Genomic DNA, 27,408 nt, shown 5'->3' with positions numbered 1-27,408 from the left:
TCAGCGAGTCCTGTTATCCTTGCGGAAACCAGCCTCTAACGCGTCAAAGACGATGCCCGATTTTTAGTTTCCCTCCGTGTGTCTAGTATGTAGCTTTTCAGATATTACTAGACTTCATGCATCAAGAATTTTAATCGATTAATTAAAGTGTGTATTGACGCTCTCAAATTCTTTTAATTTTCCTAAATTCCCAATTTTGTCACAAGTGTATAAAATTACCCAATGATGATTTCAATCGATGATGCCGTTTGCTACTCGGACGATTCTTCATACCTTGTCGCATCGATCTCCGGAGTCTCGCGGAAGTTTTGACCGTATCCAATTAAAACAATCCCGAAGCGTTCATCGATCGCGCGAGATATCTTCGGAACACCATCGACGCTCTGAAACGGGAAGCTTTTTCACGGACGCGACAGCCTTTGCAGCGAATCAAACGAATCAAATAACTTTTTGTGAAAAAAAAAAATAGATAAATAAATAAATCCCCGGCGAGATTCGCAGGATCTCGAAACAATCGATGAAACTTTTGATGCCGTTTCAGAACGTTTGGGAACCGTTGAAAGCATTTCCGAATGCCGAGTGAGAACACAATTCCGGACAAAAGAAAGTTAATTTATATGTTTGCAACTTCAGAAATTGAATATGTAATCCTGAGGACGCCAATACGTCGACATTCGTTCTCACAGTAGTTCGAGTCGACGACTGCATTTAAAAGTGCAATATTATTTGTTCATGTTAAAAAATCAGCAGACGGTTTTTCTTTTAAATTTAAATAAACTGCGGGATAGTTGACTAATTTTTAACGTACTCCTGTAACGCTGCAAAAGAAAAATTTCGTTCCGTTAGTCGGAGCAGTTTTGTTATACGCTCACAGTAGTTCGAGTCGACGGCAAGTGCTGCATTTAAAAGTGCAGTACTATTTGTTCATATTAAAAAATCAGTAGACGGTTTTTCTTTCAAATTTAAATAAACTGGGCGATAGTTGACTAATTTTTAACGTACTCCTGTAACGCTTTAAAAGAAAAATCTCGTTTCTTTAGTTGGAGCAGTTTTGTTATGCGCTCACAGTAGTTCGAGTCGACGACAAGTGCTATTAAAAAATCAGTAGACGGTTTTTCTTTCAAATTTAAATAAACTGCGGGATAGTTGACTAATTTTTAACGTACTCCTGTAACGCTGCAAAAGAAAAATTTCGTTCCGTTAGTCGGAGCAGTTTTGTTATACGCAGGCAGTAGTTCGAGTCGACAATAAATCAGACGTGTTGGGATGGTACGTGTCCGGGGCTGGCGAAAATGTCGAAAATAACAGGCAATAGGAACGATGCCCCCGTGTCGAGTTTCACAAGGCTTCGAGGTAATGCCCGTGAAGAAGCCGGGGACAGATTCGGCCGGCGTTTCCGGATTTTCGCGAAATTGGGAGCGTTTCGCGTGGCCGCTGAAAAAAGCTCGACAGGGACGAGCCTGGCCGCCACTCCGCGTCCGGGCTTTTCCATTTAAATTTAAATTGGCGCCGTTGGGAGCGCGGGTCAGCGCACCCGTACAATGCCGAGGAAAATGTCGTTGCCGGGAGGAGGAAGAAAATGCCGGAAAAATTGGCACTCTCTGTAAGATCACTGCACTGCGAATATCTTTCACGGTCAATCGGGACGCGATATTTCACGGCGGATCAACGACGGCATTATTCACGGTCGTCTGCGCAATCTGTCGCACCGTGCTTCCCTTTCAGCGCGACAGAATGCAAATAATAACGCAAAATAGGAATTGTTTGATTAATTCACCCTAGAAAATTGAAAACAACCCCTTAAAGACGGAAATAACCTTCCATTGGGTTTCCATTTCTGCCAATTGAAGAATTTTTGTAGTTCCGCGCTTCCATTATTTTACAAGATGTTTATAAAAGCTGCTTTGCTGCTTTAAAATTTTCAGTTTCTAAAAATTGTGATGCCCCGGTTCTATTGAAATGCTCGCAAAAGGAGTTGTTCGCGAGATACGTTTTCGGAATTTGGCGCCGCCGGTTTGGCAATTAACGAATGGTCGGATTTAAGGTCGAAACATGCCGAGAGTTTCGGTATCGATTCGAGGCTGCTCGGTGTAGGCAAGCCGTTCTTACGACTTACGACGTAGCCGCGTTTAGAAAGCAATTCCCGGCGCGAGCGGCGCGACTTCTTGCGCCGGAATGCATTAGCAAGTAATTGCAGCGTTAAACGGTCTAATTCTAAAGGCTGTTTTAGATCTCGCCCGGGCTTTCCGCGGGACCGGAGACGCGTAAGTCTTTCCCGCTGACGCGGAGCACCCTCTCGCGAAAGCGTTTAATTAAACGCGCCGGGGGTAACGCCAACGGAATTGCCCTCAGAATTCTCGATTATTATTCGGCAGACGCTTAAACGCAAACAGTTGATTCTAATTTTCAAATGCGCACCCTGCCCTACGAGTTTCGCCACCGAAGGGTCCCAGCCCTGTATTTCCCCGAAGCATAATCTTCGTTCACGGTATAAATAACCGAAATATGAGAGCGTCACTGACACTTCGCGGAACCCGTCCGACTTCCGAGTGGCGCAATCTCCTGAACGTCCGACTTATCTGTGACCTGAACTACTGGACGCTGCAAGGTACACCGTTGCACACTGTTTTCTCGGGCATTGCTGCCATCGAACTGAAATTCTTTGGTAATATTCTTCGTAAGGAGAAACGAATTTCATTTTTAATAATATAAATCTGTTGAAAATATCCATATTCTCGAAATCCTACAATTCATTCACTGTTTGAAGTTTATCTTTATTTTTGTCATAGGTAAATCAAATCAGCAGACTACAATTCTTACATAGTTTTGTTGGGTGTATAATTTCTCTAAAACTATCTTAACACTAGATTTACGGGACCCGTCTAAATGACGGATTCTAATATTTTTAATGTACGAATATTGAGATTGTAAAGATGCATCCATGAGGAATTATTTAACAAATTGATTTCTTTGGATATATATTATTAAAAAGATGACCACAAATTTTGATAGATACAATCATGTTATTTTTGTAAAGTAATGTAAAATAGTCATTTTTAGTGCTCCGTAAACCTAGTGTTAATTAGAATTATTGTTTGCGAATATATTCGAGTTGGGCATAGTTTTTTACAATATTTAATTGTACGCGAATATATACATGGGTATTCTGTGTTACTATGATGACGATTATATCCGTCAGAGGTTATGATGTACACGATATATACGAGTACCAACCCTTATTGATTGTCCTCGGGAATCAACCGAGCCAGAAACCCGAAGACCGAGATTAATCAGAGGAACGAAGAATAATGGTTTGATCTGTCGACCTCTGACGAGTGGGTCCACTAGAGATCGTTAATTTATCGAGTCGTCGAGTGGGGACAAGGCCGGCCACGTGTTCCGGTCTGCAGACCGGAAGAACCAAAGGTCCTCGTAAGTGGCCATTACGAGCTGTACTCTCGTTCTCGAGAGCGTATGATCGAGTCGCCGGATTCGATTCCGTTGGCCAGCCGCCATGAAACACCGAACGAACTACGCGACATCCGATTTACTTAGTATTGCCTTACCTTTTGGCTACAGTCTGCGCCTCGTCGAATTTCACCTCGCCATTCGGTAGAGAAATGCATTCGGGAAATTTATCCTTCTGGCAATTTATCAACCCAGCACAGAACTTTAATTTTCTTTCAGGCAGTATAAACTAATATAAACTGAATCTTTGTCCGTTTTGAAATTATTTTTAATTTTTGGCACTCGCCTCTGAAGCAAAAAGAAAAGAGATTTAAATCGCTTTCCGGTTTCCAGAACTACTGCTTCCGGTCGAGCGGGAGGACGAAACGTCCGGCCATCCCTCGGGACGCAAGCCGCGTCTATTATCGCGGATCAACGGGAATGATCGCGGGCCGGAAAGAAGTAACCGGGCAAAATGGTGTTCGTTCGGGCGCGAGTCCGTCGACCGTATTATTTGCAGATGCGCGCGTACCTGTTGCTGTAAAGCGCATGCATAATCGGCCTACGGGTGCATATATTTCACAGAAACAAATTACTTCGCCGGCCCCTCTCCTTCCCACCGTACCATTCTCGCGTACTCGCTACAAAGGTTAAGCGGCTTTGGTCCGTGTGCCTTGAAACTGCTGCCCCGACAACCGTAAAACTTTCTGATGAATACTTTATCGGCCGTGCATACGCCGCCGGGCGGCTCTACACGCGATAACGTGCCGCGATGCGAGATCCACCGACCGGATGCACACGGCTCCTTGTTTTTCGCGGATCCAGCCCGTGACCAACGAGCCGTGGCCCTTCCACGCTTTACGATTCCCTTTCGGCCGGATTGATCGCGTGATTCTCCTAACGAGTCACATCCGGCCCGACTTTGACGTCGTCGGAAACAACTTTGGCCAAGCTTCCGGGAATTAGCGTGTAGCTGATGAATGCGGAAGTTTGATCCCGCTTCGGCGGAGATGCCGGAATTCACCGGTGCGTCTGCGTGAGGAATTCCTTCGAAATTTGAAGCGATTAGCTCGAGCTTCTGCCGCGAGCTTCTCGGCAAACTTCGCCGGGGTGTGTTCTCGTTGGGCTTTTCATTCAATGCGACCGTAGGTTTATTAACCCTTTGCACTCGGCGCTATTTTCATTCTAAAACTAAATTTTTCTTTCGTCTTAGAATATTTTCATTTTATTCATACGAAACTGCTCCGATTTGCACATATAATATTGCTAAGAATCTGTTGAATAAAAATTTTGTAATGTTACAAATATTTTGTAATATTTTTTGTAATTTCTTGGAAATAATGCCACAACAATTTCTAGCGGTGCTTCAGAGTCACCACTCGAGTGCAAAGGGTTAACCCTCGATGGTCGAACTAGGGACTTTCCGATTTGATTCTTCAGAGAATCCATGCTTTGATTTGTCTTCCTTTTCAGAGTGACCTTGAATCACCTTCACTAATAGGTTGTTCTATTCGTCTTGAAACACACTATCAGAATATAAATGAAACACCATACCCTTTCTTTGAAAGAAACAAAGATGACCTTCGCATCTCCTTGATGCCTCCGACTATAAAAAGATTAGTGACATCGGATTATCGGCCCCTCGATATCAAGTGAGTTTATTGGTATTAGTACAAGCAAGAATTTTATCCGAATGTATTCCAACAATACCGATGGCTCTGAAACAAATGTTTAAACTTACTGTTGTTTATTGCAGTCAAAACTATTCTCACTCAGACGACTTAAATATTGGGTTAGAACGAAAGTTCGTGGAGTTTCGAAATTAACTATTCCCAGAAATGTCAAAAATCCCAAGTTCTGGAAAAAATGTAAAAAAATCTCACCTTTGAATTCTAATTCTGAAAATGCTACAACCCAATATTTCACAGTAGTAATTCTAATCACTTCACTCTACTGTTAACGCAAGAAAATATTAACACAATACAAACAATTCCCGGCCTTAAAAATCTGAATTTCCATGAACGCCCTGCAGGTCCAATGCGGAGGTGAATTACGGGCGGGCATTAGAATTTCATTTTACGCCGTCTGAAATTTAATTAACACTAAACAATGTGTCCCGGCACCGAATTAAGGGTAAAAAACCCGTTCCGAAGACACGGCTCCGAAGAAATTTCCGTTTGCAGAGACAGGGGCCCAGGTGCAACCAACCTCGAATTACTTTAATTAAGCAACCAAACCGTGGACTGAGTCACGGAATTCTCCATGACAAACCGTGGGGGGAGAGGGGGAGAGACCCCTCTTTTATCCATGAGACTCGAAGGCGCACTCGTTCTACATCAGTCATTAAAGCCGGGGATCCTTTTCAATTAGCTGGGCAAAGAAACGGTTCGTAGCTCTTGAAAGGAGCAAGGGAAAGACGTCGGGAAGGAGTCAAAGGACCGAGGCAGACAGTAGTAAAATCCTCCGGTACAATCGCGTCTTAGATAGCTTTAATTAAATAATATCCCATCCCGTCTCCCCAGTTCGTCTCCCCGACTCGTCGCGATAATGAACTTTCACGGAGGGATGTCCTGTCATCCTGACGTCATCAATCATACAGGATGTAACAGGGAGAAGTGGAACGGGAAGAACATGGCGAAACTTTCTCCCGGATTTTCACCGAAATTCAAGAAATTTCATTCGTCCGCGCCCGATTTGACGCGCCCTATTAATGGGGGGAGGGTTTTTGCAATAAATGCAAACACCGCGACCGGCAGAGAATAATTAAATCGCAACGCGAGTTATCCGTTTTCGCTGTTCGGCGTGCCCATTCGTCGGTAATTGTGGAAATTAGAGAGCGACGAGAATTATGTTTTCAATTCATTCGGCCGTCGCGGTTGGGAAACAGAGTTTTCGGGCTGAATATTATACTATTTAGAAACCAGAACAACCCTCGAATCTTTTTGATAGAAAAATGTTTAATATAAATCTAATTAATCATTTGATCCATACATGAAATCCTCAGTCCGCCGATCACGAAAGTTCTACTGTCACAATTTTGTCCAGTGCACTCTCCACAAAAATGTATAAGTGCCTCTTGCGCACTAACCTGTTCCCCTCCATTCCCCTCCTTTGCCCGCGCCGGTGCTCGACTGAAAAGGATAACGATTTGCAGCGGGGCTCCGAGAGAGCCCCGAGCAAATATTTCTTTTATGCAAAACCGATTTAGCATCACCGCGAATTTCAGCCGGACGAAATGATATATGGCCGGTGTGTACACTCGCAAGAAGAGAACGCAAACAAATATCAGCCGAACCGTAATGTTGCCGCAGCTCTGTATTTATTCCGGAACTCGTACGTGTATCTCATATTTCCGTTTGCCGGTGCTTCGGGCCAGTTAGCCCGCCTCTGTCGTCCCGATTCGAGTTGCGCGGACCTTACCCGGAATTTCCGAGCGGGATTCCACTGATTCGATGCTATCCGCGATCGGCTTTCATCGTCTTTTCAAGTTCGGTACCGTGCCTTCAAAGCGAACGTATTCCGAACCGGTGCTCTTCCTCGAACAAGAAGAATTCTTTCGTTACCAAATGGCCTTCCTTTTCGGAATTTTTCGAGTCAAAAACATCAGTAAAGTATACTCCGACGCGATCAAAAAATTGTTTGAAAAAGATAACTGTATACGGTAGAGTAATTGACTGTCACATCAAATATATATACAGGGTGCCCCATCTTGATTTTCGCGTTATTACTGGTAGCAAAAAACGGTTTCAGTGAGACATATTATTTGATTTTGCTAGTTTTTTCGCGAGTGGACTCGTAAAGGTCATATGAAGGTCAAGTTCGTTGTTTTAAATAGAACGATGTATTTTTTTTTGTAAAAAAAGTACTAACCTACTTATTTTTATTTTGTATAGAGATCCGTTTAGTCGTCAGAAAGAATTTGGATCACTCCCACCACTAGTGATCCACAAGCATTTTTCAGGGGAAGATGGCGGTACTCGATGATCCGTTTGGAAAGGCTCAAGGCGACCCGCATGAGGCGCAATCAGATCGTTCTTAGTGGGGGGGGGGGGGGGGGGCAGGAAATCGGGAACGTCGTGGAAACTGTTTCAGGGGATCGAGGCCTGTGTTATGCAATTAGCGCTAATTGCAAGAGACTCGCGATGGGAGGGAAGCCGGCGCGCAAGGTATCCTTACGGGCAATGAAACAAAGCGAAAGGGACTAAATTAAGCAAACGTAAGCCACTCAAAGGGATTTCCGCCTCGGTCGACATTTCTTGCGGGCCGAGTTAAGCTTTCTTTGACAATTAAATTTAATAACACGCTTTGCTGAGTTAGGAAGCGCATCAAGCGTCGTGATATCCTCGTTGCGTGTTATTACTCGTTGGTTCTGTTTTTGGTCGGTGCTGTTTCGGCTGTGTTGCCGCGCTATTGTACCGGAACCTCGAAACTCCATCTGCTGAACTGCGATTCCATTCAAAGCAAAGCGGAACGGCTTCATTAGACGTGTAATTTGTAATAATTGCTCGCGATATCGTCCTCGTTCTATTCCCCGCTTTATTGTATCGTGACGTGGCAACGTTTTGCACGTCCCACGCTGACAATGGACAAAAATTAAAAAGTCAACTTTCATGCTGGGAACCTTCATAGAAGCGGTATTAGGCCACAATTATTATTAAAAATTCCTCCGTAATTTCTTGCGGAAATTTTCCCCGAATCCACTATACTTTGTCCAGGTTCTCGGACAGGTTTGCCAATTTTTCGCCATTAAAATGTTAGCCTAGTTCCACGGTTTTTCCAGTCCGAATAAGTGTGTCACTCCGCCAGAGCGGATACAATAATAACTTGCAATCGACGGCGGAGGAATTGTAACGTCACCTGCCATGCAGATTCCCTTCCGCTAATGAGATCTAATTAATCGGTCGCTGGCCGAATTAAGTAACGAAGCGGTAACCGAGGCAGCCGCGTTATGCGACAGCGGGGAATTCTGTTTCGCTTGTTATGCGGCCCCGTCCGGCCACAAACATTTTACCTTTTTCATTACCATTTTCAGGCAAAGGTTCCGGCGTCATCGTGATTAAAAATATTCCCGTGAAATCCGGGTCTCCGCGCGAATCGAATTATTCGGTTGCACCGGTGACTCTTTGGTCCGCGCGCGATCCCTGTTAAAATATATTTCAATCACAAATCGATAGCATCGCTTTAATGCAAATGTTGCAAATAGAACAGCGACAAGTCCCGGCCCACGGGAAAAATACCGAAAATTCAGAACGTTGACAAACATTTCACTGCGTCAATTTCATTTCAAAGGATTTTGCCCGAACCACATCAAAATTTCATTCCCGTGGTACAGACATATTAAATATTTAATATTTAGTACAGTAGTCGTGGACGGTTTCGTGAACGTATCAAAACTTTTTACAATTGACCCATTTGCATCATAAGGAAATATGGAAAGAAGGTTACCAAACTTTTTTTTACATTTAAGTACAAAAAGAACTTCATATATCAGCATTATAAGAAAAAATAAATTGTATATATACGCTCCGGTGATAGTTACCAGGAAAATGGAGCGTATATATATACGCTAATGATGCAAATGTACATGTGCGAGTAATTTTAAGAAAGATTCATTGTCGTTAACAATTGTTGAAGATGTGGAGCGTCGAAGATAGCATCGCGTAGAGCGGGCCCTGTTGGGGCCCCTCAAACGCTGGCTTCCCCACCATCCTCCCACTGATGCAGCGCGCACCTTCGTGCGCATGCGTTCATCAGGAGGTGACGCCCACTCTTGACGCCAGGGGGCGGACCCCACTCTTAGGCTCTGGCGGGAACGGTTGACATAAGTTCTCAGCGTCACCACATCGCTCTGTTCCAATCACACTTACTACATGCTTTGCTGTCTTCGTCAAGCGATTCAGCCAATAGCGGAAGACCTGTAGCGCGAAGGACATCACGTGGTGTCTACAAGTTTCTCACTGCCATCTTCCGGTGGACGCATAGTACCTGCAGTGTCGCCAAATCGAGACTTGTTCCCCCACTCTAATTTCCCTTTCTACCGCGCCATCCCCCACGCTTGCGCCGAGGTCCGGTCACGTGACGCGTTCCGTCTCTGTTGTTCCTACTACGGTATCGGCAGAGGGAGGGGTAACCTTTTCCCCTCCATTCGTGCTCCCTCCCCTCGTCTGGCGACTCTGCTTCGTAGCAATACGCTGATTCAGAGCTTTCGCTCTAGGTTCACCGAGCACTGAAATTGGCTAATTTAAATTACTTTGTGACAATAACGAGAATGTGTTTATACGAGTTTTTAACAATTTTTGGAAAATATATACCCAAAGAAATAAATCTGTTGCAAGCCATTAACACGTTCGGCGCCGCGTCACCCATATTTGGGTGACGGAATTATTTGTGCAGGTTTTAAAATGAATTCTTACGTTGATATATTCATTGTACTAAACTCGATTAGGATCTGTAACATGCAAGAAAGTTGGAGGATTACTCAGTATCGTACATTTAATTTTTTGCAATTTTTATTTCATTAACACTAGGTTTATGGAGCACTAAGAATGACTATTTTACATTTCCTTATAAAAATCACAAGAATATATCTATCAAAATCTGTAACCATTTTTTAAATAATATATACCTAGAGAAATCAGTTTGCTAAATAATTCCTCACGGATCCATGTTTGCAATCTGAATATTCGTGAATTAAAAATATTAGAATCCGTCATTTTGACGGGTCCCGTAAACCTAGTGTTCAATAACTTACTTTGATTTAACGGAATTTTTGGGGTCTCTAGTTGAGCGTTCAAAGTGTTAAACAGAAATTGCCTCGTTCTTTAATCATTTTCTGGGGTTGTAGATTACATACTCACACCCTCTAATTCTTCCGTTTCAAATTTCTCGTTCTGATTTTTCTGAAAAATGCACAAAAATCGTCGTCTGATGACGAAAAGAAAATCGATTTCTCGAGATTCCCAACTAACAAGAATTGACGTTATAATCAAAGGTCAGGCCGAGCGGGATCTCGGCAAGGAATCGCTGTAGTCGGGAGGGGAAGGGGGAGGGGTTGAGCTCGGCCCGATAGTATCTCGAATTATTTACGTTTCCCCGAAAGACATGGTCCCGAGGTATCCCGGTCCTGATCGCCGGTAATCGCTATCAAGGAAAAGGGCGGGGGAGTGGAAAAACGTTTCCCGAAAGCCATTCGTTGCGGACGGGGGAGCGGTGGCGAAAGACCGATCCTCGCTGTAAAATTGCGAGTCCGCCCCGTGAGAAGGGAAAGTCCTCCCCGGAATTCCGTGAAAGCTTTCTCGGAGAAAGCCGCTTGTAATCCACGGGCAAAGTGAAAACTGACGTTGGGAATGAACGGGACGGCGCCAGGGGGTGGGAGGGTGGGGGGATCCATCGATTCTCCCGTAGGGAACGAAATTCGTTGGAAAGATCGTTTCTGGGAGATTTGCGAACGTCCTCCTCGCCGATAACATCGGCCGTCGTGGATCGACGACCGAAAATCTATCGCGGACTTGAACATGTATTCCACAACAAACCTTCTTCTTCGCTTACCTTTTTCCGTCAATAATACTTTCCCGTCTGAACCGTAAAGCAAATACCCCGTTTTCATTTTGGCGCAATGAAATTTCCTGTTGTCCCCGCGGCGAGCACGATCGACGAATTCTAAATAAATAACGGGCCTGTATTTCCCGAATCGAGTTTCTCAACGATTTTTATTCTGTCGGAGTTCGTTCGTTCGCCGTCCCCCCCCCCCTTTCCTACCCCACCCTTCGGCCATTTAATCCCGTGGATTTTAATTATCGCGGGACCCGTCGGAAAACGCAGATTTATTTCCGCCGTACTGAAACGCGAATCGATCGCTGGAGGGGGAGAGGGACGGCGAAGTCGGACAAAGAGAGAAATCGTGTAAGCCCGAATCGAATCGAATCGAATCGAATCGATTTATGCTGAATCGTTCGATCGAATGGAATTCCGGCGAATACCGGACTCGACGCGACCCGACGCGATATCCCCCGCTTCTAAGGGACCAATAAATTCTTTTCGAGGGGGCACTTTATGAAAGCGTATTTTATGCAGCTCTAAAAAGAACGTTTTGCGCCGTTGCCTCGTCGCACCAATTACTCCGATTTAAAAAGCCCCGACGATTTAGCTTGGGCGCGACACAACGGAGAAAAACAACAGGCGAAAAAATGACGAAAGGAAATCCCTTCACCCCTTTGTTTCGGATCCCCGGTCCTGGTGCTGCTTTGTCGCTCGGCGAGAAAATTCCCCGTTCTGGCTAATGATTGAATTAATTGTTGGCGACTGCCAGTCGGGGGATGAATGAGCCCGTAATTAATGCCGAACTCGACTTTCTTTTTGCGAAAGCCTGAAATCATCTATGAATGCGACGAAGCTGTAAGGCAAATAACGAATCGAATGGAAATACTGATAAGAATGTTTTCCTCCCTCTATTTAAAATTTTATTGTTCATATACCGAGGCTGTATACAGTTCTAGAGAACTGTTCTAAAGAACTTCAATGATAAGTGAGAATACACTCCTGTAGCTGCGACAAAACGTGACTATTAACAAATTTATTGTCGAAAGAGTTTAAACAATCTCGGAGTGAAAAAAATTTGGTTGCACTCTTGAAACCTTGTGTAACAAGCGTGTAAATTTTCAAACTTGTAACTTTTACCATTTTCGAATAAAAAATTTCCAAAGGACACCCCCGTCACTGGAATACTCCCCTAAGGGGTAGAGACTCATAGTTTTGTCATCGATATTCTTGGAACCGTAGCTTTAAGTAATGCTCAGAAAAATAATACTCGAATATTAGTAGTAATAGATAATAAGAAAATTCTTGTCAGAGTATACTTTTCATTAATTTTTATTCATTCCATCCCTCGGATTGAAGCAACACGACTTTCTTTCCCTCTCTGTTCCTCACGAGAGGTCGCTCGCGATATGCGCGCATATCTAATGTGCAGAACGTGTGCAACGCTGCATGCGCGATCCGTGCGCGTTGATACGACGACCGAAGTGCATAGAACAACCTGTACACACGGTTTATCAGCACGAAACCCGCCCGTATGCGCGTTACGCAGAGTCGCTGCACCGTCCCGCTGCAACTGCAACAAACGCCCCCATCGGTACGTCCGAAATGCACCATTTTCTCCGGTTTTTCACAGCACGAGCACTCTTCTTTTTTCGGGAATCTCTTCGACTGACACGCTCTCTACGGTTCCTGGGTCCCGAGGGTAGGTGCTAAACTATTTCTTTCGGACCACGGAAAAAGTGCCCGACCTTTGTTCTTCGCGCGACGATTACGGCTAGACTGTCGGGGATCTGCAGGATTTAGCAACGAATTATTTTATAGAAATTGCAAGATTGCATCTCTTTCGATTTCTCGCAATTTTCATTTAATAATCTCTAATGGGAGCCTCTGTAACTGTAAAATGAAAATTACGAAACATGAAATTCGTGGTTTATTTGTGACAAGCTTGAAATATTTTTCGTCGAAAACTGTTTTCCTGTGTGTTTTCTCCGTTGAACGGTCGAGCTTTTACCGTTTTTTAAGTTACGAATTGCTTCGTCCCTTTTTATGGTGGAAACCATCGGGAACACACTACCGCCACAACCTTTCGAAGGTTTCGAATTTTTATTCTACCGCGGATCTGTTTTTCCGTTTTATTATATTTTTATTTTCTTGTTTTATCCTGCTGCTGGCCCAGTAAGTTTTCGGTGGAAAAAAAATGAAGAATATCGAACGAGATTTTTTACCATTGTGCCATTTATGTAGCGTTCACTGTTTCGGACCCACTGCGTATACATTGTTTCATTGTCGCGTGTTATTTCAGTATCGTGCGAAGAAGGGGCGTGCTTTTCGGATCCGCTATAGTTGCTGACGCCCCGGGAGAGTTTCGCGGGATTATAATGTTTTCCCGTCGAACGTCTCCCCCGTTCATCCCACACTCGACATAATCGATCAGTTTTCCTATTATCGAAAGCTACGGCACATTGACGCTCGAGAATCTGTTCGACGGGTGCCGGAGTTCGCCTAGCCGAGGGAAAGATAAGAGGGGGTGGGGGGTGAGGGGATTGGTAAACGTCGACGGAAACGACGATCGCTTCCGCAAACAATTTAACGTAAATTGGAATCGAAATGGAGTCCTAATGGGTAGCTGCGGAGTGGCGGACTGTGGGGGACGTTGCATCCCCCGACGTCTTTATTATTTTCGACGCCCCGCGTCGCCACGTATTTCGCGTTTGCTCTTGCTCTGATAATCCATAACCAATGAGGTGACGAACCGACGCCGAACTGGCTCGATTTCGCTGAATGCCAGTTGAGAAGCTGCGAGAAAGTGTAGAGAATAATGCACAGACGAAGAGTGACGAGAAAAGAGCACCTGAAAAGAAACGGATACAGTATTCCCTCCGTAACTGTCGAAAAGATCTCTACCGTAATTGTCGACCTTTTATCCCCACCGCTGGGGGACCCCCTTTGGAATTAGTATTCACTAGTCCCTCCATAACTGTCGAAAGGATCTCTACCGTATATGTCACAATTTAATCCCCCCCACTGGGGGACTCTCTTTGGAACCAGTATACAGTATTCCCTCCATAACTGTCGAGGGGATCTCTACCCTAACTGTCACAATTTAATCCCCACCATTGGGGGACCTCCTTTGGAACCAGTATACGGTATTCCCTCCATAACTGTCGAGGGGGTCTCTACCGTAACTGTCACAATTTTATCTCCACCATTGCAGGACCCCCCTCGGAACCAGTCAAGCGGTAAACACGCTCGACGACCCTGCTAACGGGGGGTCGAGTATCGGTGAGACTCGCACTAGATTGCAACTTTTCTAATTTTTGATTTTTTGTTACGAAACCATTACCATCTTATTCGCCCCGTTCTTCTAATTAAAATGACTCCAAACACGATATAGTTACGATCATAATTACTCGTGTAATAAGCGAAGTCAAGAATTCGTGTACCTCTACCGTAATTGTCAAGTGTGAAACTTCAGTTGTTACGCAAGTAATTACGATCGTAACTATGCCGTGTTTGGTATCATTTTAATCAGAAAAACGAGACGAATACGATGGTAAACGGTTGATTCACGGAAAACCAAAAATGAGTGATTGTTGTTTTTGAATTTAAAAGGCTGAACTGGCACGAGTCCTTTGAATCCTTCTCTTCTAGAACTGTCGCTCGGCAAGATGTACAGACTATTTCAAGGTCGTCGAGCTGAAAATTAATTACCAAAATCTCTGCCGGCGATGCTCGCCGATTCGCTGAAAAATGAATGTTTTATCAGTTTGAACCGAGTACCGGGTGCGAGCCGTTTCTAATTGAATTACGCATTAAATATTCATCGGTCTATAATAATATTCTCTGCTGGCCCACAATTCGATGCTGTATCGGCTGTCAATAAATATTGAACGATACGGGCAATGTTAATACCTAATAAAATATTAACGACCGTACATGTACATGTCGATAAACGATAAAATCAGCGCGAGATGCCCATAATGCAATGGGCCGCAAGGCGACCGAATCTCGTCGCGTTTGGGTTCTAGTAACCCGGCCGGGGTGTGCATCTTGTAATATACCGCATATTACCGATGCTAATGCGCCACGATTATAATTATTTACTTCGTCTACCGTGTAATTATTGGGTTATTTTATTGTCCGTCGTTTCATCATCGGGGGTTAATTATACGCGTAATTTGATACGATACCTCGAACCGCAGACGGACGTCAACACATAATTACACACTCAATGTGGCCTCAATGGCTTCATTATTCGTTTCAATACGTCATTGAATATTGACGTGGTGTTGGTTACATTCGGAAACGCTTGCTGGAAAAATCCATCCGTAAATGCACACGTTAAATACGCACGTGAAATGTACAATTGTTCGAAGTTATTAACACTACCGGTTATTACTTAACCTACCGAGATTGAATTTATTTCGATTTTGTGGGGTTCGTATTATAACACATGCTCTCCTAAATATACCTATTTAATCATTTCCCACGAAAGCATCTTTAGCATTTCAGTAATCGTAAAATAAAAAATCTGGAACGGTCATTTTGACCGGCGGTGGTAGCTTTAGTGTTCAATTCTTTTCTGTGGTGCTGTTGATGACTGCTCTTACGCAATGAAGATGGCGATAGGCCAAAAAGGAACGCATGCTGAAAAACATTTCCTTTCATATTAATATTTGCTTCACTCATGGCGAGATTTGTCATTGCATGTGCCTTTAATAGGAATATTTTGTACATTAAAAATAATTACTTGATTCGCTTGGTCGTATAATTTTTCCACTAGTATTAATATTAATATTTTTTTTACTCATGGCGAGATTTATCATTGCATGTACCTTTAACGAGAATATTTTGTACATTAAAAATAATTACTTGATTTATTCGGTCGCATAATTTTTCCAGTAGTATTAATATTAATATTTTCTTTACTCATGGCGAGATTTATCATTGCATGTGCCTTTAATGGGAATATTTTGTACATTATAAATAATTACTTGATTTGTTCGGGCGCATAATTTTCCCAGTAGTATTAATAAATGGCAGGAACTTGTTCAAGTGCCGCGTACTTGAAGAAAAGCCTGTGTCCCGCTCGTTTGTTAGCGTGCACAGCGAGCGCGGACGGTATTGATCCGCGTTTTGCCCCTCGATTCTCCTTTAATTGCCACAAAGTCTCAGAAAAATGACGGCTGCTGGGAGTTCGTTCGCCGGTCCTGCAGTGATCGCTACGGCCGGATGCAATTAAGCCGCGGGAATTGCGGTTGTTTAGTTTCAGACAGCGTGCACAGACGCAAATATAATTTCCCAAGATTAAGCAACTCGGCGGCCGTCTTGCGGCAGCGTTCCCACCGCAACTCGCTCGCCCTTTAACCCCCTCTCTCTCTCTCTCTCTCTCTCTCTCACTCTCCCCCTCTCGTAGGATAACAAACCCGCCGACAGTTCGCTTAACAATCCGGGACTTTTAAACTCATTTCGAAAGTTTATTCCGCGCCCGTATGCCCCCGTCGACGATTCGCGTTGCCCTACGCGGCTCTTTCAACCGGAATCACCTCCGGATGTTGCCTCCGGAGGAGTCCGCGCGTTCTCCGCGGGAAATTCGCGGGAACAATGATAGTGTAATTATTAACCGTCGCGCTGGTACAGCCACGAGGACCGTTCACTAGCTGGTTCGTTAGGCCCGTCACCATCAATGTCGAAAAACGCGGTTCCTAACTATTGCCGACAGACACCGTCGATCGTGACAGGCTGAACCATTGTTCAATTGAGTAAGTTTGGAATTCTCGTGTAATCGGTATAATAGCAAATGATTTTCAGGCACCTTTTTCGGAGGAAACATATTTTCATATGTTACAAGAGGACAATCTGCAGTGCGTCAAATTTTATATTGCAGAACATGAAAAAATAACGTCTTCGTTGTTCCGTCAGGATTTCAAGGATTCAACACATAAAAGAAACCGCAGGATCAATAGATAGCGTTTAATTAAACACTACTTACGGCCTCCTTCATGGCAAGGCTTCGTTTGTGCAGTCGAGCACTACCGAACTTGTTGAACGTGCTGTGACGGACAGACGGTACCGTCCCTTCGTGTCGTAATAATATGAACAAGTGGCAACTATTTTCCGAAAAGTCTGACCGGAACGAATTTCCACCTGTCACTGAAAACAAAAACCACTATGAGAATTCACAATCTCGAAGAATGTCCTGCTACGTCTGACTCCGGTCTGCACTCGAGGAACTCCTGACGACGACTGGCAGTGTTTCAGTGGCAGCGTACCCCCACTGCCACATGTGTGTACACCGGTTGTCAATATCAACGCGGGTGTCCACTTTCACACGAAAAATCAAACCAGAGGTGAACCGAGAAGTCTGACAATCATTTTCTGCGACAATTTCAACCCTCCTGTAAAGCGTATTTCCTTGAATTTGAAATTGTACGACGAATTGCGCGCCTGCACTACAATAGACGCGTCCATCGATTATTAACGGCGATTACACTGTCACGCGGCGGAAGTCGCGGAATATCGAAAATAACAGGTTGCGGTTTTAGAGGTAGAAAAGAATTTTAGCGACAGAGAGGGGAGAAAAGGGTTACGCTGTTATTCGCGTGTCAGTTGTGTCTCGTCCACGGCCTGCGAATGAAACTCTTCGAGCAGAAGTGTTACAAGATCTGCAGGCTACATTTGCTGTTCTTTGGCATGTGGCCCCACCAAAGACAAACAATTGCTATAGTGGCAAGAATTTGTACACTCTCTCTATGTGTACACAACTGCATCGCGGAGGTAAGATTTACAAAGTGGTTCAATTAATAATAAGATAAAGATTCGAAAAATAGAAAACCAAAATTCAATAGTCTTCCAAAAGTAGTGTTCCTTCCTTTTTTTGAACAAACATTTGGAGAAGACACTAATGAGTAATTGCACGGGTATAAAGTTATGACAATAAAACTAAATCTGCAAAAGGAACTTTACCCGTGTTATAGAAACTGATCATTAATGAAATGGATGATAGGAATGAGCAAAATATTTCAATATTTTATTTTTGTTTGGAACAATTTTGTCTAACAGTACATAGTATAGAAATGTCTAATAGTACATACTATAAAAATAATATCACCAAATCGTCATAATCATGTACGTGATTCACGTCCATGCTTCACGTTTCATAGATTGACCTATAAAATTATATTATAATTATGTATAGTAAAAACTGTGTAACATAATTTACGTTGAAAAGCTATGCTGTATGATTAAATCACGGAATAATATATACGTTATTATGGAGACCATGCCTTTCTTTCTGGCGATGATTTTAACCATCGCACAGTATACTCATCATTGCATCAAATTGGAAATGGTAAGTTTATTTCATTACTTAACCTTAATGAACATCAGATTGTATGCGTTAAATTTGAACGACCTGTAGCATGTATATTCATGTCCTTTCTCGTTTTGGTAAGTGTTCGGAAACGAAAATTTCGAATTCTTTCGGATACATTGATGTTACACTTTTCTTTTGATATAAGACGATTGTTCGGGAGGGCTTTCGACGTATTACGGGTGAGGGTACCTATTCGACTTGGCATTGTTCTTGCGTGGGCCGAGAGTTTATGTGTCCCATGAAGTTGTCGGCCGTGTTACGATATCCCTCGTTGGAAAAGAATCGAATATGACATAAAAATGAGGTATGAGATTTTCTAGTTGCGAAGAAAACATCGTCGGTTTATAGCGGAAGAAAACTGTAGCAGCAATTCGAGATTTCTAATGGATCTTTATTTTTCGATGCGAGTAATTTGATAATATCAGTTCAAGGAAATGCTGGACAGAATGCAATACGATTGGCACTGCGCGACGATGAACAAAGAAGCCGATATACTCGAAGCTTGTATGAAAGATGGGTGGAAACGATCATTATACTATTCAGGTAATGGCGTAATTTAGCATCCTACGACCTTTATTCATGTTAGAGTCAGTCTAAAATAACTTTAAAATAACTTTTTCTGAATGTGACCAAACGGCATGAGATGTTTGATGGATTACTTTACTATCTGATGTGTGAATAATGCTTTAAAAAAGCTGCTAATGGAGCTAGGACAACTGATCCACTGCCAGTGCATAATAGAGTAGAGTAGAGTAGATAAAGCAGGGGATTAGGGAGTAGGACTTACAGTAAATTAATAATAAATACATTGGCGCAGAGTTGGACAAAATCGTTGTTAAAATAATTTTTTATCGAAATAACTCCTATCTGTGCATCAGTGGATGAACGAACGTGTTTGGTGATTTGACTGGTTCCAGTTACAGTGTATCTACTGCTGATTGCCGTCACTATTACAAACATTACGTTGTTGATCCTGGAAATGATCATACCGTTAAATACTACTATTGCCCGGTATACAGTTCGTGAAGGATCCTTTTTTTATGATGGTGGAAAACTCTCGCTTATTGTATTGTATAGATATATCTCCGTCGCCGTTCAATGTACAATAATGGCTGCCGCGTTCTTACAATGCAATATGCTCACTACTCATGCCTGCGGTATATTCACAATTCTTGGGTGAGTATACCTTACTTTGGATGGAGTTAGAAACTGTTTGTCACACCGGGTGATTCTTATAAAGTGAACGTATGGGTATTATCTAAAATGAGAGGTGGTACGAAATCTTCGTTCGTATAAAAGATGCTCCGAGTCAGGAAGGAAATCAGTTGCCGTATGCAAATTTGCCGTCTAGGTGATTTCAGAATCTATACAGGGTGTTTGCAGAAAATTGGACAAATTATATTACGATAATTCATCACCAATTGATTCAGTAGAAAAGTACAAAGAATTCCCCAGAGAAAGAATATCTTTCCTTCCACCGATTTCTTCATCTTTCCTGTCATGTTTGAGATAATTCTATTACTCACATTATGAGAAACTTTCTGGTATACGTATGTACATGACACGAATACTCGATTTGTAGTCATCGATTGGAACATGTGTTTCATGATAATTCGGAGAAACGTATCAAAGATAATAGAGTTCAAATGAATTTGACACGTATCGTGGAGCAACACGACCAGATTATACAGTTAGTATATTTTCTGAACATTATAATAGCAATGACGATTTCAGATTTATCGTTCATATAATATTTCATATTGTTTTCTCAATGGCTGTTCTAGGTACGTAAATACTATAAACAGCTATTATTATGTATGTTACACAATCCAGGCTCCTTTCGCCGTTTTGATGCTCAGTAGTCTATTGGTTAACGTAAGTTCGTATCCGAAATACATTACGTAACTATTTTCCTTACAAACATTTATTCTAGTCTTAAAATCTGGGATTTCAATACATGAGGATCAGTCAAATATAAGGCTGATATTTTTTTTCCAATTTTCTATTCGAGCAAAATTGCTTAGAAGTACCAACGAGTTATTTTTCTATGCATGCTGCGTACATTTGACTGATCCTCGAACATACTAACATCTACCGTACATGTAGGTAAATTGTTCATTTAAGTCACTTTCGACTTCGCGTTCTGACATCACAGATTAAACTTCCTAATCCGTATTTTTATTTAGATCGTCTCTAATATGAAAAACTACGAAAGCTTCAACGGACTCGTTCTGTGTGCAGCGTACTTTTCTGGAATAATGAGTAATTTGTTCTTTATCTGTATTACGGGGCAGGAGCTCATTAACGCCAGTTCTAATGTTTTCCGACAGATGTGAGTAATAACAATGTTTCCCTATATTATTAAACGAAACAAAAAGGGGCCCTTTAAAAATTTTCGATAATGATCATTCGGAAATATTTCAAGTTATTGCGCCAATTTATCCTGTCGTAATGAAAGTAGTATTTGAGAAGGAATTCCAAAAAAATATGAAAAATGATTAGAAAGATCGTGCAGACATTTCAGTCGACTTAATAATGTTTTGAATGTGAAACACGTTAATTGAGAATTTCCGCCGTATCATATCGTCAACTATGATGGGAATATCCCAGGTACTGCGGGAAATGGAATGATGCATCGATCTCAAACCAGAAGACATTGCTGCTAATTATGTGTAAATGCATGCGGCCAGCCGTAGTATCATTTGCCAGTCTTTTCACGGTATCGTCGGAGCTGTGCGCCTCGGTAAGGCTAGCATGGAATTATCTCGATTGTGTGCATCGCCCTTTACTTTTAAGGTTGTGTCGTTTCAGGTTTTGAATGCATCTATGTCCTACTTTACGGTGTTCTATTCGCTACAATGATCAGTAGTTCTTGCAACGTACTGTAGAGCCTCTGATTTATGGGAACTCAAGTTTGCACGTGTTGAATCGTGTATCGCATGGTAAGCCTTAAAGTCGACTCATCCTTAACCCTTTCGTTACGGCAGTCTCCTCCGTCGGAGAACCACCACTGAACGTGACACCGAGCCAAACAGTGTGCACGTAGTCGGCACTCGATACAGTGAATTCTCATTACGAGTCAGTCACCAGAACGGCGCAACTGACTCGTAGCGAGAATTCACTGTACACAGGTCGTTGCGTGGATGCCGACTACAGTCGGCGTCCGTACACACAAGTTGTCGCATGGTTGCCGACTATAGCCGGCACTATCCGACTATAGTTGGCTAAGGAAACCGAATGAAAAAAGAAAAATAAAATATCGGGAAAATTGAAAGATACAGCAATAGTCTTAAGTATTAATAAGTGAACATTTTAATGTTGTACGCTGTCGATAATAATATTTCAATCGAGTGAATAAGATTACTTTTTACAGCAATAACTAATATTAAATATTTTTTTGTTACAGAGACTCGAAGTATAGATATCTGTACAGAAATTATATCTATAATACGGTTCCATTAACTGTTGTATATGTATCTCGTTACATTGTATCTCGCGGTGTCTTTAGGTATCGAATCAAAGACAGAGCCGCGCTTCTTTTTGGTCCGCCGACGTGTCCCATTCAGATGTTTTATTTTTCTCCAACGTATCGACGAGCTGCCGAAGTCGTTCAGTAAAAGCCTAGCCTTAGTAGAGGAAACATCGATCAAATATCGTTCATGATCATATCTGTGTTTTTTTTTATTCTTTCTAAATAAGTAAATACCTTGCTTCCCAAAACCAACACGAAGTATTCGACTTTTCTAGATTTTGTGAAATTAGTAAATAAGTAATAAATGGGTGCAAATCTTGATAACGTTTATGTATAATATTATATTTCGAAAAGTCAAGGGTATAGTATACATAGGTAGAGACATACATATATATATATATATATATAGTATATACAGTATGCTTACAAGTGTCGAGCTAATTATGAAGCTCTTCGAAGGTCGCAACACAAGGTACGAATTACCGGGGCCATTATTGGAATTAAAAACAGAGAAAAATGTACCGCGCGTTATTAATTCAAGCCGTTCAATTTGCCGATCGCGTCGTCGAGGCGGGTCAGGTATCGTCGAATCGTAATCGATTGCTAGGATTCAGCCTGGTTTATTTATTTATCCGTTCACGAGGCACTGTAAATATTTCGCGTTGCAATTTTGAGTATGCGTTCACCGATGTGTACTGCACATCAGTGTTATCAGCGATTTCCCAGTCGGACGGGAACGAGACCCTTTTATATTTCATATTTTGTTATAAAAAAATACTGCTCGCGGTTTGCCGGTCCAGATGTTGCGGAACGAAGCGTCTCCGTTGACTCGGACAATTTCGAGATTTCACGGAGGGCTTGAAGCGAGACGATAATCGCGGTTCACGCGGATTCGTGCGTGTGTATTCGGCCAATGAACGCGAGAAGCACGCAAATTATTCAGCGTCACAGCCGTCGCCGATGAATATCGTTAAATGGTCAACCGATTGCGACCGCAATGGTTTACGAATTATTGGGGACGGTCGCATAAAGCGTTGCTTTCCATCTGCTAGCCGCGTTAACTTCGTCAAAGCGTGCGCGCAATCGCGACAAACGAAACGGGCGCACACATTTCGTCCGAAAAACTTTTTCAATATTCGATCCCGTCCGCATTTTTCACGTTATAGCGAGGGGAATTGCGGATTTTCGAATAAACATTGTCTGTATTGACTGCAAGACACTACAGTTGCATGGACTTTATGATTTCAGGAGAAAAGAGGATATCCGCCAGCGGGAATCGAACCCGCGACCTCTTGTATTAGATCTAGATCAGAGCTGCTCAACACGACTATCTGCGGGCAAGGGCGCCCGCCAATGCCCGCGGGCACAGCTACGGGCAAGTGGCTTAGCGCAGTGGGGGTAGGCCGTACCACAGCCGTAGCTTGCCACGTAGCTGTGACAATGCGTGTGACAAGTACTATACCTGCTCGGATATGGAAGGCTCTACTTTATTAAATTACACCTTCCATATCATTAACATTATTATTATTAAAATTATCTCATTGGAGATTGACACTGCTTAAACAAGAAAAAACTACTGTTAGAATAACATTAACCCTTAGGACTCGAGTGGCGACTCTGAGGCGCCACTAAAAATTGCTGTATCATCATTCAAAATACTGTTCACATTATTAAATTTGTTTGTATGTAATAAATGACTAAACATTTTGGTATTGTACGAGTAAATTGCACCATTTTCGTATGTATAAAATGAAAAAATATATATAGAGGGGCAATATCCTAGGTCAGAAGAAATGTTTCGTTTTGAAGTTAAAATAGCTTCGAGTGCAAAGGGTTAATTGAGGTTGATACTGCTTAAACAAGAAAAAAAAACAACATTATTATTATTAAAATGACCTCTATGGAGGTTCATAAAGGTTAAGTAGAAATAAAGAACATTATTCTACATTTAATTTTCATATCCTGCTGATGAGTTCATCCCAAACATTTTCTACAATAATTTTGAGGACATATCAATTCAGAATAAACATATTTTCAGGTTAAACATTTTCTTAATAGTTTTACTATGCTGAAACATGAAGTTCGTTTATTTTCATTTTTATGGTTTTATGTCCTACGTATGTTCTTTAATCAGTTTTCTTACATAATTCTGAATTCATTTTCAGGAGCTGGAACTGACGATACGTGAATATGGTTTCAAACTTTGGTCGTAAGGAACTCTATTGTTATCGTAACGAAGCTTTCGCTGTACCGTGAGTAACCAGCTTATTTTAATAAATAAATGATAAGAACTTTCACTGGTAAATACACTTTATCGACGACAAAAAATTGAATTTGCACTCCCGAACGATTGCAACGACTGCTTCCACGATCATCGAAAATAAATTCGAAGTCATCGGTGAAGTTGTACAAGCTTCGTAGTTGTAGGTTGGCAAGACTGCCTGGTACGAGCCGCGTCGACAAAGTTGGCCGGACTGTCATTTTAGGTTATGTCGCCGCGTGCATGCCTCGCGGTTTCGAAGAAGTCTGTGGTAAACAACCGTCTGTAATTACAACGGTGATAATGCGAAGTCAAATTAGTTGACGATTGTACAAGAAATGCTAGTTACTTACAATTCATTAGAAAACAGACGCATTAGCAATCATGCCAGTGGAATAACTGAAGGTAACCTTACATTCTTTCTTGAAAAGACTACACCACACTTTACTGAAAGGAGTATCGATATATTAATTTCCACTTACTAGAATTATTACAGAAAGAATTTATATATTCCTAAAGAGAGAGTCGAGTATTATCATATTATTACAAATAACGAGATGGTGAAAACTATTGTACCACCCCGTACAATTTCCTGCAAGTTAAATTCTATTGTTTTGCTTAAGGTCTTCGTAGATTCGCGATAAGGTAGAGTGACTACATTACCGTCAAAAAATGGTTTCACTTGCCTCAAGTTTTCATCCTTATATAAGAATATTTTGTCGCTGGTAAAGGGCTCGTTCGAAAGAGGAAGGTTCAATCTAGGGCGCGCTGGTCAGAAGCTGCCGAGATTATGCAGACATTTGGTAACATAAGCGTTAGAAGTAGGCCAAAAATTGACGATGCGCGTGCCGTGGAATCCAAGCATTTTTATGCCTTTGGATGAGTTTTCTGGATGAAATCGAGAGCAGCGCGGGCTAGAAAATATCTCTAGCTGCAAATTGAGCTATATTTTGTCTCGATTCTCTGAGAAATAAAGCCAAAAACTTAGTCACAGACTTAACACCCTGCTTAATTGTAGGATACAATTGAATTGTACTGTATAATTCCTGCTTGACATAAATATAAAGTTCCAGGTCTCGATCACTCTCGTCTTTTTCATGAAAAACCATAGGCATCGCTCGCGATGCTCGTTGCAAATATGCACGGATTGTTCAACCCGAACACTTGTGAACTTGTAGAGGAGAAATACGTGGGTAAAACACGACCTGCGAGGTCGATGAACTTTCATCTGGAAGGGCCGGGCGGCGAATGAAATTGTACTTGTTTACGTTAAACAAAGCACACGAAATGAACCGAACCCCTGGCGGGAAGCGGGATAATCATTCGCGAAATGTTAGCAAAATAAAAAAAAAAAGAATACAAGAGAAATGTTGAACAAAGAGAATTTTATTACGAAACCGAGATAGAACCATCATTTCTCGATAATTATAGATTTCGCAGTAAATACGATCGCGCGATACGATCATTCGTAAAATAGTAACCGCGAACGAGTAATTAAATCGGATGAATGATCGATCGACGGTTTTCAATCATCGGAAGTGAGCCTCGTTCAACATTCATATCATTTAATTACAAATCAATGATCGCCGTAATCCACCTGATTATTTACGATAGTGATCATTTGCGTTTACAGTTTCCGTCGATCTGTGTTCGTTCATGTACTTGAAACGACATGTAATTAGTTAACCGAGAAACTAATTTAAAAATACCTATTTTACGACCGATCGTGAATGGTAGAATTAATCTCGTGAAATCTGACGTGCACTGTTGCGTCCGGATATACAGGGTGTTCGCGGTGAATCGGACCAGCGTTTTTCTCGTAAAAATTTACGTTGCCTGATCAGGATTATCTACGGCGCTTGACAAAATATTCAGACGCTACATATTTATATATAGAGTGACCCTCATTAATATTCGGGTAGTTGATAAAATAAAAAATCGACTTTTTCCGATTTTTTACTTGAATGTTTCAATGAAAAAGGTCCGATCTGTGCAATGAAACGGCCATCGACGAGCACAGCGCGGCTTCATCGACTTCGATTAATTGCGCGGATAGATATGGTAATTAAGGAAGTAGCTATAGATCAAACATAATGCACCTATAGATCAAATAGCGCGCCCGAATCAGAAGTATCAAATTAATTGTTTAGCGTGATGTTTGCTCGACTGATTGACAGGATTGTGGAAATGTTTACACGTATATATGAGTGGAGCTGACAATAAATATTGATCAGTGTAATCTGGTGCGCCCGTTCATGTTCTTCTGGCCTAATACGCCGTTCTCCGTTACCGTAATTCAGAAAGTGGTACAATAACTGGACGAAGTTCGGTCACGGATTTATCGTACCATCTTTCGCGTGAAGTTTCACTGGAAAAATCTTTCAATAAATGAAATTCAATAAATAAGCTGCATCGGCGATACTGCGACGCGTACGAATAAATAAACCGTGGCAATAATTCCCTGAGAATGCCGCAGTGTTATCAAAGATTCAGAATTATTTTACGGCATCGATTTATGCTGCGAATATAAAATCACACGCGAAAAAGTTTGGATCTCGATATAAAGTATTTGTAGGCTGCTACAAGTATATCCCCTACCATAACTGTTCGGCTATTCCCATTTGTTTCACTTTATCGAGAAATATGGAACACTCTTCAGAAAAAAGCTGTCGTCGCAACAAAAGCGGTGGAATAACTTAAAATTTATGTTTATCCTCCGAGCATTACCAAGAGTTGATACAGGGTATAAAAATTCAATTTTTTATCACCGACATAGAAGTCCTGGAAAGATTGAACGGAAATCGTAAGTTGCAATAAATTGTAAAAATAATATTAACTATTCAGTAAAAAAATCACCTTAATAAATATGGAATATTTTCAAGATATGGAGATTTTCGAATAAACAATTACGGAAATATGTGATTAATGCGGATTTTCTGTACGTATCTGTTCTGTACGTATGGAAAAATGGGCGGGAGAAACACAAAAGAGTAAAAACAGAAGACCGTGAAAATAATTTTTTAAGTCCATTAAACTAATTAGGAGAGGAAATACATATCTATTTTGCTCTAGTTTGTTGCAATTAAGGTTTAATTATTTATTACTGGAATATTATTCATCTCTGGATAGAATCCAACGAAATTAAAAGAAAGTTGAGCGCCGATTAATTATATTCCTCTATCTAGCGTAGTTTGTCGGTGCAAAATTGGTGTATAAAAACCGTTTGTTAATGCATGCATTATACTGAAATTTTTCCTTTGAGAAGAGTCGAGCGGAACCTAATAATTATAACTACCGCGGAAACAGGTCATCGATCGA

General features: G+C 41.8%; 2 protein-coding genes and 1 long non-coding RNA gene across 5 annotated transcripts in view; 2 read left to right on the top strand and 1 right to left on the bottom strand.

Annotated features, from left to right (window-relative positions):
* The window catches only part of Nlg-4 (neuroligin 4), a 363,569-nt gene that overhangs the window by 117,130 nt on the left and 219,031 nt on the right, over nucleotides 1–27,408 (bottom strand). The window lies entirely within an intron of this gene.
* On the top strand, nucleotides 17,092–18,923 carry LOC143354544 (uncharacterized). The gene is made up of 3 exons (XR_013082342.1): nucleotides 17,092–17,760; nucleotides 18,215–18,334; nucleotides 18,784–18,923. It is a non-coding gene; the product is annotated as an uncharacterized LOC143354544 (long non-coding RNA).
* Nucleotides 19,490–27,408, top strand: part of LOC143354539 (odorant receptor 10-like) — a 67,431-nt gene continuing 59,512 nt past the window's right edge. For 2 of the 3 annotated variants that reach the window (XM_076788716.1, XM_076788715.1), the window contains exons 1-5: nucleotides 19,490–19,709; nucleotides 19,742–20,048; nucleotides 20,143–20,233; nucleotides 20,545–20,690; nucleotides 20,969–21,101. In XM_076788716.1, the coding sequence (XP_076644831.1) occupies nucleotides 20,005–20,048; nucleotides 20,143–20,233; nucleotides 20,545–20,690; nucleotides 20,969–21,101 (414 nt within the window). In that variant the 5' untranslated portion in view covers nucleotides 19,490–19,709; nucleotides 19,742–20,004. Of the gene's footprint in view, nucleotides 19,710–19,741; nucleotides 20,049–20,142; nucleotides 20,234–20,544; nucleotides 20,691–20,968; nucleotides 21,102–21,169; nucleotides 21,301–27,408 lie in introns of all 3 variants that reach the window. The other variant, XM_076788714.1, reaches the window with a different exon arrangement.

Source organism: Halictus rubicundus, chromosome 5 (assembly GCF_050948215.1).
Source record: "Halictus rubicundus isolate RS-2024b chromosome 5, iyHalRubi1_principal, whole genome shotgun sequence".
Lineage (NCBI taxonomy): Eukaryota > Metazoa > Arthropoda > Insecta > Hymenoptera > Halictidae > Halictus > Halictus rubicundus.
Note: the sequence above shows the minus strand (reverse complement) of the source record. Positions and strands in the feature narration are given on the sequence as shown.